The following is a 17,855-nucleotide window of genomic DNA, read 5'->3' as shown; positions in this document are numbered from 1 at the left end:
TAGAAAATGAAGGCTAATCATGTTTTGGGTGTACTATTCCTTTAAGAATGAGTGGCAGCTCCCTCTAGTGGACGGCTGTAACATTACATTAAGTGGAGGTTATCAATTAATTAGATGAAACAACTTTTTATTCGATGAAAAATTTATGAACAATTAATTGTTAATCAAAATCCTTGATTACATCCCCAGTCTAAAACAAAATTTTTTGATGAACTAAAGAAAAAAACATAACTTCCATGTCTCGTGATCTTTAAGACAAAAAAGATAAGGAACACTACTTTGTGTCCAACTTTAACGCAATTTTCCTTTATGATTTTTTTATATTCAAAATTAAACTTTTTTTCCCCCTTTTTAGGTCATATGACTGAGTATCAAAACTAATGTCAAAAAATTATACTAGACTAAACAGATGATGCAGACTTTTTTAATCCAATGCAATGCATGTTCTATTTTTACGAACTTCTCTAATGAAGGATTTATTTTTTTATTTCCCGTTATAAAAATCATAAACTGAAAAGGCACTCAGAGAGCCCAGACCTCCGCTAAGTGGCTCATTTCCCCAGACATATTGTGACTTCCACCTTAAGTTAATAAGTGTATTCAAGGAATCTTTCAGAAAATTCCTGGATCCAGACAGTGATCCAGATCATCACCAAAATGTAATGGATTCTTTCTTTGGACTAAGGTGCACCTCGGTTTATTAAAGTTTCAAAACTTTTCAAGTTATCCTGTACACAGACAAACACAACCACACGCTCAAACTTTCCTAAAAAATAACCTCCTTGGCAGAGGAAAAATGAACTGAATATGGGCAAAAGGAGTGAGCCTCATCCTTCTCTTCTCTTATGACTTGACATTAGCTTTATGTCACTGGTTCACAAGTCCAAGTCTTAGGAGAGACAGCCCCAAGGTGGACAACAGCACCTGACCAGCGACTGAATTTCTCCAAATAAGGTCTCAATATTAGGGAAAATCTGATGGAGTGCCCACAGAGGGCACTGAACAAAGACAGTATTTCAACAAATATTTACAGTTTATTAAGAAAACTAAGTTGATTTTGGGTGAATCGTCATCTAAACAATCGCTTTCTTTTTGCCACTCATCCATAATGGTTCATGAAGTCAAAGACTTTTTATTGACTTTAAAGTAGATTTTTCCATTCTGGTAGCTCCTCCAAAGTTACCACAGGCCTCTATATAAACTAGATTTTTAGTTTATGCCAGTATTCAATCTAACTTGGCAACCATATTACCTATTAGCTTGTCGATTCCTCCGAACAGGAGGAAAAAGTACTTCTATGTGTCATCTTCTACAAGTACCCACAGAGACACGACCGATCTGAGAGAGAAAAGATGACCATATTCTTTTGAGGATCCCCTATAAACAATATTTACACCAAACCAAATGAGCCTTCAACAGCGGACCACAAGCTTTCAATCCCATCATGCACAAAAAGTGTGTCTGTTAGATGGTAGGCAATAAGGAATGCATAATGAACAGGGCTGCTTGGCAGACACTCTACAGTTAAAAAAAATATATTGCAGTCTTGACAAGCCTGCTACTTTAATGGACTCATTTTAATGGCAATCACTGTCAATACAAGTCAGACAATGTGTTTAGGGCGACAGTGTATAGAAGACGTGTTGCATTCTTTTCCAAAGAGGCTCATCTGTGAGGGAAGGTGAGTTATGACCCCAAACTCTAAATGACAGAGGCCCTATCTGACGAGAACGAAGAAAAATAGGTGAAATGATTCTAAATCAGACCATGTTATAATGCTCAGCAGAGCGAGCTGGCAACAGGAAATTTAAATGGAGAGCCTCAGAAACAGGGCAACCCTTTAAGAGTTGATAAAGATGATGACTGTAAACTGAGAACATTAGGGATTAAACAAAAAAGTTTAATTACGACGTGCAGGTGCGACAAAACCAAAGACACCCTACTTGAAGAGCAGACATTTAACGTCATCTCACAAATGTTTATCAAGGCACCAGATGATGAAGAACATCACATGCCAGCTGTGGCCTCTGAAATGATGGGAACAGCAGCACTACATGAAAAGATCTGAAGTTCTGGAAAGTTTTACAGAGAATGAAGAAGGATAGATCCGAGCATATCAATATTTTCTTCTGCTGTGTCCTTAGCTGGAGCTCATTTTAGACAAGTTTCACATGCTGCCTCAGGCTGAGAATAATGGAACATTACTCACTGTGATAGCCAGACTTCTTCTGCATGACGGTTACAGGGCAATCTTTATGAGCCAGAAGAAGCTGCTTCAGCTGAGCCACTTCGTTTCTCAGCAGGGTGACTTCATTCTTGAGCAAAGAAGAGACAAACAATGACAATCACAAAACTGGTCTCTATTCACATAAGGGCATTGCACACCATGATCAGATTTAGACAATCTCCTTTTCAAACATTTATTCAAAGTATCCACAATTCTTAGGTTATAACAATTGAAAACATAAATATGTAACGGATTTAAATGTACAAAAAAAATTCTTTTTTGACTTATTTCTAATTTAAAGAAGCCGTTTTAGAGGATAAAGAGAGGGTAAGACTTTTGGAAGGTAATATGAAGGCTGAAAGAGAACAGAGAAGCTCAGCTCCATCCTTTTTGACCTTCTACTCATGCCTCTTTTATAACAGGAATGAGTTAACTGGCTTTTTAATGAGAAATTTTGAAATGTTAGCTACCTTTTAGAAATCTTAGCTTAAATAAGGATCATGTTCTCTTGGGTATACACAAATAAAAAACGAATTAGCACCACAAATTGCATTATGCTAAGGAGAGCTTGGAATACACATTTTAAAAATAATTTGTGAACCATATTTCAGTTAAATGTAAAATGTGATGTGCTGATTTTGCATAAAACAAATAGAAGATTTTGTTTTTTATAACTTAAATGGCAGTAAATCCCAAATGTTTATCCATTAAACCTTTTAAAGGCAGCTTATGAGCAGGGAAATTTTACTGTACACCAACACGTTGTGGTAATAGGGTTGGAAAATGTTGCTACTATAGATCTATTGTTATTATTATTATTATTACTAGGGCTTCAACTAATGATTGTTATCTTGATATACTGTATATATATTGTTTATTCTTAATGCACCTTTTTCCTCCTTGTTTGCACCTTCTTCTTTAATTACTATGCAAAATATGTGACCAGTGAATTTCTCCGCTGTGAGATCAATAAAGCTCATCTAATCTAATATTTTTCAAATCGATTCATCTGTCGATAAGTTTTTCGATTGATCGATTAATAATCGGATAACCAAAGGATCCTTAGAGAACCTTAAAGGAGATTTTTTTACTAAATTAAACCAGGTGAAACTAAAACTTTTTCACTTGAGGAGTTCTGGATAGAGTATATTGACAAACGAAATTTTTTTTAAATCTTAAATGCAAAAATATTTTTTTGTTTTTACAATCTTGATATAATTTCTGCTCCAAATGGGTTGCTCTGTCAGCTAAAGGCATGTTTTACAGTCTCTATACTCCAGTAAACGATTAAACGATTACTACATAAGTTGACAATTATTTCAACAATTGATAATTCACAATTAATCTGATTCATTGTTTCAGTTCTAATAATCATTATATTATCTTTACTGAACCTATATCTAAGGGAAATTAAATGTAAATTAATTATGGAGAATGACGTGAATCAGCTTTTTAGGTCTAGCTTGACTGAACCAAAAGACAGGCAGAAATTTGGTTTTCACATGGCTACAGTCAGCTAGATGACCATGTTTTCTCTAACCTGACTGTGTAGCGCTCAGGTTTAGTTCCACGCGTCACTAAACTTGGGACTTCTTTCATCGCATCCGTCAAGGAAAAGGGGGGACATGAAGCAGAACCTTTCGAGCTGATTGGTTGAAGTGACACCTGGCGCCCGCCTACCACTATTTGGTGTTAACCAATCACAGTGACAAATGAAAATGTCAGCAGACGCCATGAGAAACCAGAAAGATAAAATCCTGAATTCTGACAAAACAGACGTTATAAAAGCAGCTACGTGTACGTCTATCCTCCTGCGCTGCCATGTTTTTTATGGTTAGATGTGAGCTCAGCAGCTCTTGCTTTCATCTTAACTTTATGTCCCACCTTGCCATAATAACTATAATAGTGCGGTATTATTGGCAGACACGTTTTAAGTTGTCTTGAATGGCTGAGTGGTAGAAATTGGATTCTTGTGTGTTTGTGAACTCACAAATACAATAAGAATTCATCTCACAGGTAACAATATGTTTTCTCTCAACAATGCAGGGAAAAAAAAGCATTTACACAAATATACCTTATATCTGGTTTTGTGTCTTCCCTTAGGAATAGCCACATATTTTTAAAGCTAATGAGGAAATCAGAGAATTACAAATTCAAGGCCCCATTTGTTCTTTAGTACGATGCATTATTCCTGGGAACTTGCATTTCCTCCCCTGAGGAACGAAAAACACAAAAACGGGAAACAATATAATAAATTAATAGCGGATAAAGTATAAAACACTGCTTGCTGCACAATAATTATGAGCCTTCACCGACTACCAACCAGCACATTTGTCAGAGGTGAGCTGTTAGGTTTGTCAGTACAAATTCGTAGAGGCTGCGGAGATTTACACTCCTGTGTCGTTATAGCTCCCAAGAGAGCTGAGGATTTCTGCATGTCGTAAAAGAGAGCCACATTACGCTGAAGGTGACTTTAACTGGATTTAGAGCGGCCAGGGGCCCACGCAACAACCAGTGGCAGATTTAAGCTCCTTCTCCTCTCCTTTAAAGGACTACGAGCAGCTTAATCTATTAGTCTAAAAGCAGCCAATTTATCTGATTCCATCTGTTTGGTTTTGCTGTTGTTGGCAGGACTTAGCCATTGTAAGCCAGATTAAAAACACAGCTGGAAGAAACATATGTGTCACATAGCCAGCACAATATTCCTGGTGCTTCCAGCATGTCTGCTGCCATTTAAAGCTAATATAAACACAGACTGCTCTTTTTTAATACTCCTTCCAATTTATTCAGTGATAAACTTTAGGCTTAAAACGTGGTATTAGGAACTTGACAATAGATCAGCCGCTTAATCTACATAAACACATTTAACTGCACCATAGCTACAAGTTAAAGTAACCTAAACCGGACAACTTGTTTCTAACTTAATTGAAAGTGAGCAAATGGGCTTTGTGCGATGCTGAGAGCTCTGTGAGCTGTCTGCTCTGACACCTCATTAAAAAGCCAGTTAAGGATGATGTTAAAATAATTGTGCATCATTAGAGGCAGTTTTGCTGATCAGCTGGGCCATGTCAGCATGTTTTTTTTTTACTAAAACTGCTCTGCTGATTAATGCTTCGATTGAAAGTGGCCTTATATTTTCTACCACATGTTGTTTCTGTGCTGTGGTTCCATTTCTGTTAATAACTCCTCTCACATAGCAATGCCTTGCTTTTAATCTTCACATATTCAAACAAAACTGTAGATAATGCAGCCATGAAAATCTGTCATAAATTCATTTTTATCTGCATTTCATCCTGAAGCCCGTTTATTGTACGCTACTGAGTATTTCCCTCCTCCTTCCTTCTCTACATCTTGATTTTATCAAAAAAAAAAAAAAGACGGTAAGCAAATAAACACCACATCTCATTTAATTGTCTGGAACACCGATGTGCCGCACCCCCGGCTCACACTTATCAACAGAGACAGCAGATACATGAACTGTTTCGAACTTGTCAGCATCAGATCCTAATTGCTTCCTGCGAAATGAAGGTTCAAAAAGACACCTTTTCCCTGGGAGATTTTTGAGGCCATTCAGTAAACTGCAGAGACAGAAGCGGCGACACGCTTGTGTGCGGCTGACATCTGGAGGATACATCTTTATTGACAGGAACGTATCGACGTAAAGGGCTCACACTCTGCTGCTGTCAAACGGCAGCTCGGCTTAATCGGCTTTAATGACTTCATCACAATAGAAGAAGAAAACTGGGTGCAACATTACTTGATGATAAAAGCATGCATTTTTACGCAGCTTGACGCCAAAGATATAAACTAATTTTATAAACAAACAGGTTGGTGCCTGCAAAAGGTGGGTGGGATTACCTGTAGTTGTGTGTTCATGGAGCCGAGGTCCTCGGCCTTCTTTTCCAGAGACTGGACCCACACTTTCCTCTTTTGCCGACAGCGAGAAGCTGCAGCCCTGTTACGTTCCAGGAACTTGCGCCTCTTCTCGTCAGGGTCTTCGCTTGTGGTTCTGCGCCGTCTACCCCCTGTGGTTGGAGGGTTTGGCGGAGGGGGAGCAGGAGAAGCCTAAAGGAGAAAAAATAAATAAAATAGAAGAACCACACTGTTAAAGGGAGAACTTGAGCACAAAGCTTCATTCTTTATCTTTCAGATAACTGAATGCCAAAAATGTATCAAAGCAATTGTCACATTTGCCCTCTCAAGCTCTAATAATGCTCTATTTTATTTAATAACTATCTAGATTTGAACATGTTGACATAAAAACTTACTGGTGTCTCCGTGGTGGAGGTGGCCGGCTGCTGGAGGGAATGTGTGGAGGCTTCCTCGCTTGTAGGCAGTTGAGGAGCTGGGGATAAGATTGCAGCCGGTGCTGGGGTTGGGGTTGGAGCCGGGGAAGCGGGATTAACAGTGTGGGTTACAGCACTGCTCTGGACCTCGCCGCCGTCTCCATTGGTTACCTGAGGAAGCTGCTGACTTAATGTTGCTTTCAGCGTCTGAAAAACACCAAGACAGACACCGATGTCGAAGCAGCTTTAAACATGATGAAAACAAGACGCGGTTCCCAATCATTAATACACAGCTCAGCCCAAAATTACTCACATTCTTAGCAGATTTTCGGGTTTCTTTTTTTGTTTTTTCTTACAGTAAGTACATTTATGATAGGAATTGAACAAGCAACTATCAAAGGATTAACTAACATATATAAGAAAAAATTTTGAAATTTCCATTTCCTCTCGTTTATATTCAATATAAAATTCTATGTTGGAAATGAAATCATTCTTAACAACCTTTTTTAAGCGTTAATACAGCCACTAAAACCTCTGATATTAATGCTGATCAGCTTTTTGCATTGTTTCAGTCGGCAGTCACTTAACCAGTTATCTTGGATGATGGGTTCACAGTGTTTAATGCTGGAAGGCCTTCTCCCCATCAACCTAATCTGTAGCCGTCTGGCTCATTTCAATAAATCCATATTGCTTCCAGTCAGGAGAAACATGCTGGTTCCCTTAAACAATTAATTTAAATCCAAATCAGCCAGCATTATAAACGATTCTGAGCTTCGCTGCAGGAATATTAACTCTAAACCTTATTTCAATAATGACAATACTGAAACCCTAGATAAAAAAAATGTTTTCAGTTGTTGGTTTCCTCTGACTTAAAGAGGCACCTTAAATATCATTACATTCTGAAGTTGCAAACTCTTTACAAGTGCATGTTTAATGCCATGTTGCTGCACTGGTTTCAGGTTGTTTGCATGCTCCCACAGCTCTAACAGTATTGCAAAGGCTGGCCTTAGAAATATGTGGCATTAAAGCCTTGCTACAAGCCATATAAAGCTGTGTTTAATCTCAAAACATACCAGTTTCCTCCCCTCTTGGTGTCGAATGTAAATCAAAAGAGTGTTTTAAGTCTGTGAATATGGTCAAGTCAAAGGGAGTAGTCATTTCTATTCAATTACAAATTTCAACATTACTTTGGATTAATTATGGGCATAGTGTCACACCATGTTTATACTAAATTAGAAACTGAAAAATTGAAGAGAAAAAAAAAATAAAAGAATTCAGTCATATTTAGTTTGTAAGGAATAATCAGCCATAATGATTCAATCATTTCCTTTATGCAAGATTTGTTCCATCATTAAAGATTGTGTTTTTCTAAATGTTTAGTGTGATCCCTTGATCTGCAATAACGATGTATTGATCAGAGGGGTTAATAATTATCTATAGCTGCGGTGAGAGAAACTGCATAAGGTACTCCAAATACAAAGGATTTTTAAACTAATATAGCTACTAGTTTTTATGTCATATGCTGCCTTCGAGTACAGCAATATACTATATTTATAAGGGATAATGCATTTTGATGAACATAACGTTAAAATGCCAGAATTAGCTAAAAGGCTACTTTTCATCTGTAGGACAGGCTGTAACAGAAAGCTGCGCTGGAAGCGTTGAAATAAAAACCATAAAATCTAAACAAACGAGTCGAACATAAGTCATTACTTTGATGTAGGTTTATCACTTGCTGCAGACAAAGGACAGGCTTAAGTCCTGACTTTACTATGGAGAACATTTACTAGATGCTTTAAAATATCCAATTTTACAGCATCTTTGATTAAATTTTATGTATTCGGATTTAATATTCAATTTTTCTTAGATGTTGAGGAAAAGAAAAGTGACATTTGGGCTATTGTCTTTATAACTCTACTGATTCATGTTACTGCTGCTAAGAGAGCCTGCAAGCTAATTAATCATGTGTATAGTATAGTGCATTGAATTACTTCACACCCTGTCACAGCATTTAGCCTCGACTTTTAAACAAAAACACATATCTTCATTGTTGTTTGTAAGCTGAGGTTATAATCACCAAAAGACCTTTTAAAGACTTCGTGTTTCTCTTCACTATGACTTTTCAGCCCTTCTTCAAAGTTTAATCTTTTATATTAAGTACTAGCATACATGATGTGACTTAAACAGAGGGATATTTAGTGAAATCTGCTAATGACTTAGTAAAAACTATCCGTTTTGAAAAACTCTTCCTGTGCAGACAGTGGTGTGAAATTCACGGGTCAATTTTCTTCAGTGCTGAACCTTTAGGAAAGAAGGTGAAAGTGAATGAGGCTCTCCAAGCAATAACAAAGTGAGCGAGAATACATTTACATGGCAAAACAGAGCAGCGCATTATTCTAACAGCTACCTTTGCCAGACCAATCTATCTACCAAATTAGTTTATCGTGTAATACCCTTCCAGAAGCTCTTCTGGCAGAAACAAGATATTATTCTCCTGGAATGGTCTGCAGAATGAGGGAAAAGCTAGTCAGATCCATATTTCATCTCTGCCATGGAAACCTCATCAGTGTAATAACCCTCCATCTCATGGGTTTTATTCAACCATCTGCTACTATATTACTTATCTTTATTTTGCAACTAATTAACAGCATAATCTTCTAAATTCAGCAAGTTAATTATCATTATTGTGGTCTTTGCAGCATCATCAGTCCTTGTAAAGCACCGTCTACGCCGGCTCCCCTCCTCACGAGAGCTGTGCGGGGGGGTTGGGAGGCGGGCAGGTTGAGCTGGGGGTCTGTTTTCTTGATGCAGGCTCATTAGGTGTTTGCTGATGAGCCGAGTGTGGTGGGGGGGCGCTGGCAGTGAGGAGGAGGGGGGTGGGATGCAGGTCAGGCAGGATTCTGCTGAACAAAAGGTTCCATGCAGGGTGAGGCTGACTTAATGTGCCTCGCTGAGCGTTTGCCAGGATGCCCCCAGCTGGCTTTCAGCCATTGCCACCCCCCACCCTTGAGTCAGGTTGGGCCCGCTGACGCTGTGCTGCGCAAAAAAAAAAAACACGTCTCTGCGTTTGTCATCTCTGCAACGCATAATCTTGAATAACTCCCCAGCAGTCGGGATCAGTTCTTCCTATTCAATACGTACACCTTTTCACGGTTTAGCTGATCATTTCTGCACGCTGTGAACATTTACACCATGTTTTACAGGTTCTGGGATTCATGCTTCATCACACTGCCACTGATCTCCCACCCACACATTTAATACCAGTGGGCTTTAACGATCACTTCTATTATATAGACCATCACTACTGCTGTAAATGTGGAGTCATAGAGGGACATGCTTCTTTAGCACACTTTTATTCCCAGATGTGGATTTCTGAAATGTCAAACTGCTTCTGATTTTCTCAGTTCTGAAATATAATTAATAAAATGGTGATTCTTTAAAAGGAAATCATTGACAGCAAAAATTAATTGAACCACCTCAAAGTTCTGAAACTCTCATGTGATAACATTTTGTGCATATGTGAATCTTTGTCTTATTATTGATGTTTTAAGAATTTAGGGTTATAAAAAAGTATCTATTCTTAAAAGCTGTACATGTACACAATATTAATTTGGCTGCTACTGATAATTAAGTCACGTTTTGTTGGCAATTTTATTTAGCTATTGTTAACTTTATATAGCTGGGTTATTCATTTGACACATTTATCCATCGTTCTGCTGAGGAAGAAAACTCCATGGTAAGATAAAAAAGTATGTTTTTTCCAAGTTATTTTTGTATACCTTTAACTATTTGTGTCTTTTTTAATTCCCATGGTATGGTAAATGGTGTCAGCTAAAATAAAGGAACAGAAATAATTGATGGAAATGGTGATTGGCAAAATTCAAACAACATTTGACATCAGGAAAGCTAGATCATTTAAAATTAGTAGTGCTATTTCTTCCTAATATTAACTATCTTTAACTTCTATATATATAATTTTCTACAGTAAACTTCTATTATTATTGTAAAAAGGTTATTGGAAAATGTTTTTATGCAAAGATGTCCTGTAAAATTATTTGTGGTACATTTAATTTTTTTCCAGTGTTTGTAAAGCTTTTACCAGCCTGTACACATTTAAGCCAATGTAGATTTTTCTAGATTTTTCCTTAGGAAATACAGCATTTAAATTAGTTACTAAATTGAGGAGTCTATTAATAAAAGAAGGCAACATAAAATTGTGCCATGATGCATGTACCTAAATGTGTAGAGGGCATCCTTCATGGGTTGATGCTCTGAGTACATGAAACATTTTTTTATTCATACACAAAAAGTCTTCAAAACAGATTCTGTTGATCATTGGAAATATCAGATCAGACACTGGAAAAACGTTCACAACTGAAGATACTGCTGCTCCCTTCTACTTGATTTGTATCACTTTTTCTAACTGCTCCTGCAACCCTGTCTCACCTCTTCAGTTTATAATCTTTACAGATTTGGGAGAACCCTCTGGGTTGGATCAGGGAAGTGATCAGTTGACTTAAACCCTAAAAAAACAAAATGATAATCTTTGTTGTTTGTAGTTAAGATTTTTTACTAAAGGATAGAACAATAAATCTTGTCTGATAAATAAATAAAGCTACTTTTGATTATCAGTACACAGAGACTCCAGATGGAGCATTAAATAAAGAAAGGGGTAATTAAAATCTTACAGGGGAAAAAGGCTAACTGTCTTATTATTCCCCTAATGCTAGAACCTCTCATTACCTTGGTTGTTATCATCTCTCTCAGATGGGAAATAACAGACACAGCATGGAAATGATATCTGATGTAAATGAGGTAATAAATACCAGCTTTGCTTCTGATTGGACGGGCTGAGGTTGTGGCGAGGCGGGTCCAGGGATTCCAGGGACGGCAGGCACTACGGTGACAGGTCTGACAAGCTGACAACAGAAACACAGACACAGATCAGGCCTGAGAAAATTAGTCTCCGGCAGGAATAAAGCTGGGTGCCGGCCCCCCCGCCCCGCGACATAAACACACACAGCTATGGCAGACTCTCAGCACCCCCTCTTCCATATCTCAGCCTCATTAGGTTGGATGGCCTGTTATTTTGCAAAGGCAGCGCCACATGGAGATGCAGCGTGCACGCTAATGAACCACTGCCTGCCTGAGTGAGAGCATATGGACAGGGAAGCTGAGAAAAGGATGGAGAGACATGAGTCAGAAGGCCAAATTCAGGCCTCTTCTCACAGCCGCCGACAGCGAGATGGAGAGGGACGTGGGGAGCACAGGGAGGAGGATATGATGGAGGAAGAGGAAGCCCCAATGGTGGCGCATGTTCTCCATCTACCTCAGCTCTTCTTTACTTGCCAGAGGATCTACTTATCCCATCAGACAGGGGGAGACAGAGGTTTTCCCTGCTGTGCCACCATCAGAAGATAATCATCTGCTGCTCAGAGTTCCAGACAATCAGGACTAAACTGTACAATAACAGAGACCTCCACATGAGGGATTTAAAAATCCACGGACCATACCTCCACCTATATTAGTGTCTGACTGTCAACATATTTGTACAACCTTACAATTGTGCTGGGAGTCAAAAATGGTCTGTTTAATTCTACAAGGATAAATCTCTGTGAAATATCCTGGCCTTAAGCCTGCAGCAGCTTAGCCAAATCCCATTCCGTTCCAACAGTGACAGACTGTTTTACTTGTAAGCCCATTATTTCACTCAACCTGTCATTCTTAGAGGTGACCGCCAAATTACAGGGCAGAATCACCCACTGTTGTTCTGTACAACAGCAGCAATAACATATGCAATATGCATACATTTGGTAAGTCTTCATCTAATTTTACAGATAAAATAGTTTCGGATTTACCCATAAGCAAAACCGTGCATCCATTTCAATTATAACATGGAAGCATGCATCAGTTCTTTTAACCTGGATTTAACAAGAGAAGCTACTATAAAAGCTAAAATGGCTTCTATATTGTGTAATGTTTAAAATCACTACAGCTGGTCACTGGTCAAGGTGAAAAAAATAACTTCTTTTTAACAACTGATTATTTTGTGGCTTTCTATAAAAACAATATATATATTTTTGCTAAATGTGAGGGAGATGGTTACCTTACTAGCAAGATTGCGAGGTTTTTGAATTCACAAACTAACAAAAAGACAACTTGCTAGAAGCTAAAAAATGCATTAGCATCAATAAAGAAATGTTTTGGACCAATGAAATGCAGTGTTGTGTAAAACATCAACCTGAAGCAAAACAAATATTGCTGCGCCAGTTAAACTGGAACACCCTCCATTTCCTTTTGAAATACGACCAAAAGGATACAATTTTTGCTTTTGTGGATGGGAAAGAGGTTTGTATGTTCCTCCGAACTAGATCCGGTAAGAGTTTGATTTATCAGTTAACTCCACCAGTTGTGAAACAGATCAAGAACGTTTCACGGAACAGCTTTTGCTGCGATTGGTCAAAAGCTTGACACAGATTCACCCAATCAGCTTGAAGAATCATACTGAATGTCCCTCCCTATTGCATAGTTCAATTTGAATTCTACACAGTACCAACCTGGCTTATGCTGGGAAAGGGAAAAGGTGCATTCACTGTTCGCAAGAAGATCAAACACAATTTATGCAGAATATTTTTGCCAGGAGACTCACGGGAATAGTAGTTGGAATATGTACACTTGAGCTTGTAATAGATGCAGGTATTGCAACAGGCATGGTCTGACCATTAGGCAACTGTAGGAGCACAGGGAAGGTGCCAGTCACTGGGCTAAAAGAGAGAAGAAACCACAATAAAGTAAAATATAACCAGTTAATACAGAAACAGAATGAATATCCTCAAGTGAAGGCTTCATTCTTTTTTTAAATTATTATGTTGTGCATAGTTACTGTCAGCAGTCAGTATTAAACCTTCAGCAGAAAGCAATCAGAATATTTATTTAAAGAAAGAAAGTTGTTTTGATTGGTGCTAACAACTTTCTATAGTGGAACCAATTATAACTTTATATGCCTGTTGAATTTGCATAAGTTAGCAATTTAAACTATGAACTTTCTAGTTTTGCGATAAACTAATTTCTGCTCAATAAAACTGGTTCATTGACTAGAACAAGTTTTGTGAACATGTTCACAAAACTTAAGTAACCACGGACACCTTAAAGCTGTAGTGGAGGATTTTCTTTTCCCCGTTGGATCATCAAAATAAGTAGTCCTGCAAATTGTCAATCTTTCTGTTGATATGTTTACGAAAGGCCGTCCTACGCGCTCGTCTCAGTTAGCTATCTTTTTCTGCTCATGCGCACTTTCAGGTATATATCTGTGGTGAAGTTCAGCTTTTTCACGGCGGTTCTTTGAAAACGACCGAGGGTCATAAGAGAAAAAGTGTCTTCAAGAAGCGTTTGAGAAGAAAAGAAAGGCCTCAGAAGAGGCAGATATATCGTGGAATGCTTTGCACAGAGAGTTCTCAGAGCAAAGCATTATGAGATTTGCTTTCACAGGGGCCCGCTGTTGCTACCCGACAGCGGTGACAATTAACAACGAGGAATTTACATTACCAATAAGGATAAATACCCCATTTACACTACCCTTGAAAAACCGTGCCGAGAGGGGTCCGAGCTCAGTAACTGAGATAACTTATCGTATGTAAATGGTTAGCAAACTGAACTGAACCAAGCTAGACACAGCCAAACCAAGCTAACTGCAGACCGGTTCCAGAGGTGAGCTTGGCGCGGTTTTTCCCTGGCTCGCTTCTCTGATAACAAGAGCAGAACGCTTCATCTCCGTCTGGCTGCACATCCTGATTCACACTCCATTCCAGTAGATGGCGGTAATGCCCCTCCGGAAGTTGCTTTCCAACCAACACAAAACAGAAAAAGAATAACAACTATAAACAACAATCGAAATCTTCTCAACGCAACATTTTTATTTGCTTGATTCCCTCCTTCTTCGTCTTCTTCTTCTTGTGTTTTATGACGGTTGGCAAACAACTTTTGGTGCATTAGCGCCACCAACTGCTTGATTTCCTCCTTCAATACTGGCAGTAATACCGCAGATCATCACTAGGAGACAAGGAGGCGAGGAACCGAGATAGCATGATGTGTAAAAGGTCGTCAGAACCGAGCTCGGCATGGATCGGTTTTTTAAGGGTAGTGTAAATCGGGTAATAAAGTCCACTATATAGTCCCCGCTCTGTATAGTGATTAAGGGATTTAGGAACTTATACGTGCAATGTAAATAGCAACTTTTAAACAGAGCATGCACATGCCAATTTCCCCTCGTGCATGCTCTCACACGCGTTTAATACGCATTCCCTCTCGGGAGCAGGTACGGGGTTGATGGAGGGTCTTTTAAAAAATTTGCGAGAATCCTCCTCTACACCTTTAAGGGATAGTTAGTGTTGCGGTTCTTAAAAAATGCATTAAGTAGTTAGAGGCATTTGCTTTTGAAATTTGTTTCTTTCAGCTCTCAGGTTTTAATTTCTAGCTCTTCACTCACTATACATACTAGGCTGGACTTCTACTATGGGGCAAATACTGACTGCTGTTAACTCCACTCACTTAAAGAAACAAAATTAAATAAAATCTGAACTTCTATATGATGACATATTTAGAGGACGACTGATGGTGAAATGTTTAAATAATACAAAGCAAGTTCTGAAAATTAAAAATAATAAAAATATCACAGATCACAGAAGTACAAAAAAACCAAACAAACAAAAAAAAAAAAGCAAAAAAGAAACTGACCGCATACGTTTTATCAGTGTTGCTCCACCATATACAGTGCTGTTTCCTTGTGGCAGATGCAGATAAATCAACTCAGAGGTAACGGTTCAGCATGAATATATATATATATATATATATGTTTTTTAGTTCAAATATCCTTTGTGATGGAATTGAATAAAAAAACTGAGTTTGTAAAGAAAAGTATTTATGTTCTAATACATGTAATGAATAAGAAATATTAATCCACCTTGTACTGGCAGCAAAAAAAACTCTCACCATGATACTGCCACCACTATACTATCAGTTTTAACGTTTCAAAACAGCCAAAGCTGACATAGGCAATCAGAAATAATGTGCTTAAAAAGGGGAAAGATTAAAGGCTGGCATATTCTTTTTCTTTACTCCCCATTAAATGGATAAAAAAACACTGTATATTTTATCTGAACAACACTGACTTTGTTCTAAAATAGTTGGAACTTAAATTTTTTGCAGCAAAAAAACCAAACAACCTTTTGTGCAAAGAAATAAAAAAAACAAGCACATGCCGCATAAAAAATAAAACAAAAACAAGCTCACCATGATAAACTGCACAACCGATTTCATAAAAACTAAGATGTTTTCAAAATGGACGCATTTCATTACTTACACTAGAGGCCTATTAGTGGAGGGGACTTGGGTAATAACAGAGCTAGATGTTGGCGATGGGAGAGCTGGCTGTATTACAACACTAGCCTCTGTGGTTGCTAGGAGTACATTGGGAACTTGAAGGGATGCAGGATGGACTATAGTGGATGTTGGCAGTGAGGCTGGCTGCAAAGTTAAGTCCTGAAAACACCATACAAGACCATAGCTGCAGGAATGCGTCATAGACACCAGATCAGTTAATTGTACAGCTCTAACACCTCGGGAGTCAATCTTTTCAGGAGTAGAAGTAGTCTTTCTATGTGCAGTGGTCCTATTATCATTACATATACCCAAGAAAAAAAAAAAAAAAACTCAAGACAGGTTTCAAGCAAAAAATTTTTAGTCATAATAATAAATTCACAAATTTTACAGCAGTTAATTAGATTAATCAGGAGAACATTACAAACAGCAAAAAACATCAAGATTGTTTTAAGCTTTACCTTATCATCACTTGTAGTGGATTCAGGATGAGGCAGGGGGCTGTCTCTATGTGCATCTATAACTGGAGGTTCCTCAATTTTGTTCCGTATAATGGGAGTAGCAAGAGGTGACAAATCAAGTGGTAACTAAAACACAGGGGAAAAAAAGAAAAAAGAAAACAGAACAAAATTTATCAGACAGAGTTCCAAACAGACACAGAAGTAGGATCATGTGAAAGTAAGTTTAGAACCTTTTTGATGTCATCTTCAGTTGCTTTTTTAAAGTCATGATCAAAAGGACTTGCGAGTTCGTTAAAGAGCCCGACTTCCTCGCAGTTCTTCAAAAAGCGGGTGGGTGTAGGAGTTTGATCTGTAAAGCAACCTGACCTTAGGCTAAAAAAACTTGAATGCATTTAATTAGCTAAACTGAAACCGGAAGAGCACTCACCTGCAATGATAAGATTATCATTTCTTGCTGGGCCAAACTTCAGTGTCATCTCATGTTTGTGTTTGTGGACAGCCAAATGGTCTTCATTAGTGAATCTCTATAAAAATGCAAAATAATATACATAAAGAATTTATTTATAATCTGAACACACCAGCTTATGTAAATAATTAACTATAGGAAATAAAATCTGCCTGCTTGGGTCATTTTTATTGAAACACTGAAACTGTTCTTTTTACTACAAACGAGAACTTTATATGGTTCTGATTATGTAGTTTTAGTATTTTTTTTTTTTTCTATCATTAGCAAAGTGCAGCTCACTGACTCAAGAAAACTTGAGACATCAGTAAACTCCAAACTAAGCTGAACATGCTCCTGCTTTCTTCCCACTTTAACTATATACAACCAAAATCCTTATTTTTCTATTTTAGTGGTCAACAGCTAAAAGAAGTACCAATCTGATAATACCATTGAATGAACGAACCATATACTTTGCCATGTGAATAAAGGCATCAGGCTTGAGATAAACATTCAGAGAAATCAAAGAAATAAGTGGAACGCTGTAATTATATTGCTAATAAAAAGAAATTAGATCAGACTGCTAGATAAATGTCATTCATCTGATATCTGATCTGAAGTTGATATCTGATTCAGGTACCAGACTGCCACATCTCTAGCATTATCACCACCAACTGGTGAGAAATGCAACAGTTTCATGCAGTATTTCATTCAAGTAAATCTGTGATTCATACTGTGTTGTTGTATTTTTATAAAGTTGTTATGAACAAAGGGATATTTACAAATTTAGACACCTACACAAACATATTTATCTACAGGTATTGCAGCAACTGTCAATAAATACTACAGCAATTATTGGCATAGCTGTATAAGGGTATACCGATTGGGTTCTGTAGGCAGCTGTTTTTGTTTTTTTGTTTTTTTTGTTTTTGTTTTTAAGGCATTGGTGTTAAGTCTTAATAAGCCCATCAAATGTTTATTAGTTTGTATTTAATAAAGAATTGAAGATTCTTTTCTACTAGGGATGGAACGGTTTATGAAAACCGTCCGTTCGGTTCATGCAC

At 37.8% G+C, this 17,855-nt stretch overlaps 1 protein-coding gene across 4 annotated transcripts in view; it reads right to left on the bottom strand.

The window, feature by feature from the left end:
• atf2 (activating transcription factor 2) overlaps positions 1 to 17,855 on the bottom strand; it is a 27,049-nt gene that overhangs the window by 5,598 nt on the left and 3,596 nt on the right. For all 4 annotated transcript variants that reach the window (XM_015376259.1, XM_015376257.1, XM_015376260.1 and 1 more), the window contains exons 3-11: positions 16,777 to 16,873; positions 16,580 to 16,698; positions 16,350 to 16,475; positions 15,872 to 16,050; positions 13,163 to 13,277; positions 11,340 to 11,432; positions 6,496 to 6,720; positions 6,086 to 6,292; positions 2,210 to 2,315 (exon numbers count right to left, since the gene is read on the bottom strand). In XM_015376259.1, the coding sequence (XP_015231745.1) occupies positions 2,210 to 2,315; positions 6,086 to 6,292; positions 6,496 to 6,720; positions 11,340 to 11,432; positions 13,163 to 13,277; positions 15,872 to 16,050; positions 16,350 to 16,475; positions 16,580 to 16,698; positions 16,777 to 16,873 (1,267 nt within the window). The remainder of the gene's footprint in view (positions 1 to 2,209; positions 2,316 to 6,085; positions 6,293 to 6,495; positions 6,721 to 11,339; positions 11,433 to 13,162; positions 13,278 to 15,871; positions 16,051 to 16,349; positions 16,476 to 16,579; positions 16,699 to 16,776; positions 16,874 to 17,855) is intronic.

Source organism: Cyprinodon variegatus, unplaced genomic scaffold (genome assembly GCF_000732505.1).
Source record: "Cyprinodon variegatus isolate N-32 unplaced genomic scaffold, C_variegatus-1.0 Scaffold132, whole genome shotgun sequence".
NCBI lineage: Eukaryota > Metazoa > Chordata > Actinopteri > Cyprinodontiformes > Cyprinodontidae > Cyprinodon > Cyprinodon variegatus.
This window is presented reverse-complemented; position numbering and strand designations above follow the sequence as displayed.